Genomic DNA, 4,718 nt, shown 5'->3' with positions numbered 1-4,718 from the left:
TCTGGCCCTGGCATTCCCCTACACTGGGGCACAGAACCTTCACAGGGCAGAGGTCCTCTCCTCCTATCAGCAGTGTCTTATACAGAGTGACAGTTCTTGTCACCCTTCTGAGCTCAGGTCCATTTCCACCAGAGGCACCCCTTGATGCCATTCTATGGGTCAGTCATAATCTATGCCTGAGAAACACTTCTTCCCCTGACCATAGACAAGTTTACTGTTCCTCCTCTCTGTCACCCACTCCCTCACAGTGACAGATTCCTCCCTGGTTAAGACCTGGGAATGTCCTTCCTTTTCCTTATATCATGACCTCACATGCTGTCAGTGTGACTGTCAAAGCAGCTGAGGAGTCGGTCCTGTCAAAGACATCCCTACAACCTTAGATGGGGGCCGATCCTCGTGCTGCCTTGAAGTAGCTTAAACTACTGCAATCTATTTCTCATAGTAGTGGAAGTGCAAGCTTAGGGTAACAGTGCAGATGGGTTCTTATGTAACCTCTTTCTCTGTTAATACATGACACCTCCTGTATCTTTACCCAGTAGAGAGAGCCTGTTAGTTCAGTGTTTCTCTCCTCATGAGGACAACCACCTCTTCCTGAGGGCCCTGCCATGACTTCACTTAAACCTCAACATCCCTCAAAGATGATATTTCCAAATGCCATTGCTGTAGTTATTATGATTTCCACACAAGATCTGGTAAAATGCAGAGAAGATGGCTGTAGAACAACGTTCTAATAGCATCCTGCATCCTTCCTCCAGTCAGTCCCACCTGCAATCAGCTGGAACTGTATTTCCAGGGTTATCATGTGTGAGCAATAGTCAATGCTGGGGGCCATTGTCTCCCATGGCCTTTCTACTTCAGGTAAATCTGTCCCCTGGCATAGCAGTCTGGCATAGCCTTAAGAGCTTCTGATGACTTACAGAAAACACTCGAAACACATCTTATACAAGTACACACCTCACCCCACCTGCCCCATACACAAGCCACTTTAGAGTTACCAAGTGCCAGAGACACGTGGTTCTCACTTCCAGCATCTACTAAGCACAGATTTTTCTGGTGTCATCTCTGTCACATCACTTTAAGGTGTCCCCCATGTGCAGAGAAAGCCAAACTTTGCTCCCCGGAGAGTCAAAGCACTTGTGCCCAGATCTCCTAGTAGCTGGAGCGTGGTTCTTATCCAAGCATACCATTCTTCAAAGAACATACCTTCCTGGTACCTCAACGTTTCTCTGGCCATGGTACTCCATCAGGGGCCCCTGACTTTTTCAGTGAAAATTGCATGCCATTGTCTAGTCTTCTAGCTCTCCCAGATCTCCCCAGGAATAAATTGGGAATCCCCCTCAGAAGGCATACATCCGAGAGTGACCCACAAATCCCTCACTGGTGATGGATCCTCTAGTCCAGCTCTGTTTCTTGCCACCAAGTTAACTGAACACACATCTATACATAAGTTGAGTCTCACAGACCATTCTCCACCCATGCCATCTGCCAGATGTCCTTCTATGATCTCCAAGTGCTTCCTATCGAAGCAGCCAGTGCTGCTCTGAGTGAGCATCAAGGGCTAAGTCTAACTCTTACTCCTCTGTCAGTCCCACGCCTGAGTAACTGAGGGCAGGAGTCCCATTTGCTTCCTTACCTGCACTGCCCACGTCCTCCCTGGAAGACAGAAACTCATCTCCATGAGGTCATTAGCCAAACTCAACTCTCTCCTGTTGGAAACCAAGGCTAGACCATCCTCTATCCCTTTTTCTTGTCTACTTCTGGGTCTAGATGCTATTATAGGCCAAGTTTTAAAAAGGCTTTTTGATAGCGAGACAGAGTTGCCAATATGTTACTTATTAAAATGAAAACTTTTTTTTTAAATAGTGTTTTTCATTATCATCATTTTATAAAAGAAAAAAAAAGTTAAGTGGCAAAAGCAACCAGAAGCTGGAAACTCAAAAGGAAGGACAGAGCTTCCGTCACATAACTTACCCCAACCCGCCCCTCCTGCTCTTTTTTTTTTGTTGTTCTGCTCCTATCAGTTGATGCTGACAGGGTGGAAATGGACCACAATGCTGACCTCCACTGCCCGGTAGTACTTGTCACAGTGATTTGTACAGTGATTCATTGTTAGATTTGAATAATGAGGAGTGTTGTAAGGGCTTCTCAACCTTGTCTCAAGCCCACTTTCTATCTCTCTTGGCTCTCCGTCACTCACTACATCCTATCTACACAGTGGTATCACTGTTTAGAGCTCAGATCTGGTGATTTGTTTAACTTGATGAGTTCCTGTCTAGGAGTTTGGCACAGTGCCCCACAGACTGAGCACTGAACAGAATTTAGAGGGGCTGTGTATCTTTCTCAATCTATGCTAAAGTGTTCTCCATTCTTTGTAGCTTTCTGATTATCAAGCCGACTTCAGTAGATGGTGGCATAAGGAAATGAAAGCAGTGAAGTTTCCATCCCAGGGAACCATCTTTGATTATTATCTGGACCACAAAACTAAAAAATTTTTGCCTTGGACTGACAAGGTCCTCAAGTTCACCCTGGATGCTGCTGTTCCCCTCAAGGTAGGTGTGCGGAGCAGCAGGAGCCCAGCTCCAGAGTGCCTGTGAGGCTTGGGAGGAAAGCAGCCTGCTTCTTCTTTCTTGCCAGAGGCACAGGTCTTTGTGCTCTATGCTCTGAGAAGGACACTTTTTTCCTGTGAGAGAAGAGTCAGCTGTAAGGATGCTTAGAGAGGAGGTTGGTATGTCTGCAGACATTTTGCCCCATAGTTCAGCATAATCCCATGGGAACCCCTTTCTTAAAATTTCCTAGAAACCGTACAAGCTTTGGAAAACCAGAGCAGAGTTGAATTAACTCAGTGATTCTCACTTCTTTGTCTATATAAAGTTACATATATATAATATATAAAGTTATATTAATATAAATATATAGTGATATATTATATATTATAAATATATAGTGATATTAATATATATAACTTTATATAGGCATACATATATGCATATATATGCATATATATTTATATATATATATGTACATATATAACTTTTCACATAGAATTTCCTTCTTTTACCAGCGCAGCCACAAAGGAATGTGTTTGATCTTTCCAATCCCAGTGTTCCACGTTCTCACAGCAGCTGACGATTCCACACAAATCTTTCTCCATTGTTTCTCATTCTACATGGCCCATCCCTACCTCTCTGAGATTAGATTTTTCTGTGACCAACTTCTTGTTCTTCCCTAATATCATTCTTTTTAATATATTTCTCATTTCGAATCACTTTAGAGTTTGCTGTTTGAAGCAGCGGAGGATGAATGACTGGTTGGGGATGGTTGCCACCCCTGTGAGGATGCAGCTGGTTTCAAGTAACAGGGACCTGATAGCCTTAGCTTCCTGGAGCTGTCATGAGAGCACATAGCAAGGACCTTAGGTGACAGGGTGAGGCTAGACATACCATTCAAGGTGTAGGGTAGGTGTGCTGATGCCAGTCTTCATTGACACTTAATCTGTCTCTGTGTGTGTGTGTGTTTCTGTCTGTCTGCTTTCAAATGTTCCCTCTACTTACGTTAGTTTACAAAAATTTCCATAACAAAATAAGATATGCTGAGTAGTCTAAACAATAGAAGTTTATTTTCTCACAATTCTGAAGGCTCCATGCCAAACAGACAGGGATGTGATCCAAACTGGTGGTACCCTTGGAGTAGTAGCATTGAACCCTTAGCCTAGTGTGACAGCCCCACTAATATATTCTCAGATAGCAATCCTATCCCTGAGATCTGGGTAGTGCCATCCTGGCCCACTGAAGCCTGAGGGACCCCACCCTCTTCAACTGAGTCAGTGCCCTTTAGGACCATGGTGGCAGTGGCAGCAACAGCAATACTGATCCCTAATTGGTATTTTAGAGTCTCAGAAGTCCTCAGACCTCTAGTCATGCTATTCTGTATCTATCCCCTTTAAGCTGAGAGCCCAGAGGGCTCTAGTCTCCTTCTAGAGCTTGTTCTCTGTGAGCTAATAGTATCTACCAGGTCCCACCTCTCAAATAGTCTACCGCCACTTTCCAACACTACCACATAGGACTGAGACTTTACTCCAAGAACATCTGAGGCTCACAGATAGCAGTGACAGCAAATGGCAACTTGAATGCAGTGGAGGCTGGCAGGAAGGGAAAGTCAGGCAGACTGTGAGGTGTTAGGAGGCTCCCAACCATGTCTACTGCATGTACTTCAGTCTCTTGTCTTGTCCAGCCTACCTCAAACTTAGCTGCTCAGCAGTCTTTCCTAGCTGGCTGAAAACTGATAGCCAACCAAACAATCCTGAAAACAAAAACTTCTATGAAAGCTTGGTGCAACTTATCAATCAAATTCAAAAGAGGACAAGGAAAATTGATTTTAGTCAACAGATTTTATTGAACCAAAAAATCAATTTTCCTCCTGGGAAGTTTTATACTTACTTTACATATAATAGCACTGAGTGTGGCTGTCCACTAGCAGCCTCTCTTTATGTTGGAGCAGGATCATGAGAAATTAGAAATAATATCCAGATCCTTTCTGAATAATTTAGATCTAGGAACTAATTTATTCTTGTGTGTGTGTGTTTTTTTTTTATACACAGAAGTGTTTATTTCATTGTTAGTTATAGTGACATGATATTAAGTGTACAAATAACAAATATATCACAGGATATAGGTGTTATTGATTGCAGTGGACTGGAAGCATGTGATCTAATATAGAGT

General features: G+C 43.3%; 1 protein-coding gene across 10 annotated transcripts in view; it reads left to right on the top strand.

Annotated features, from left to right (window-relative positions):
* Nucleotides 1-4,718, top strand: part of Dnah11 (dynein axonemal heavy chain 11) — a 328,931-nt gene that overhangs the window by 172,109 nt on the left and 152,104 nt on the right. For all 10 annotated transcript variants that reach the window (XM_031357847.1, XM_031357834.1, XM_031357836.1 and 7 more), the window contains one exon: nt 2,376-2,549. In XM_031357847.1, coding sequence (XP_031213707.1) covers nt 2,376-2,549 — 174 coding nt within the window. The remainder of the gene's footprint in view (nt 1-2,375; nt 2,550-4,718) is intronic.

The sequence above is a fragment of the Mastomys coucha genome, unplaced genomic scaffold, assembly GCF_008632895.1.
Source record: "Mastomys coucha isolate ucsf_1 unplaced genomic scaffold, UCSF_Mcou_1 pScaffold6, whole genome shotgun sequence".
Lineage (NCBI taxonomy): Eukaryota > Metazoa > Chordata > Mammalia > Rodentia > Muridae > Mastomys > Mastomys coucha.
This window is presented reverse-complemented; position numbering and strand designations above follow the sequence as displayed.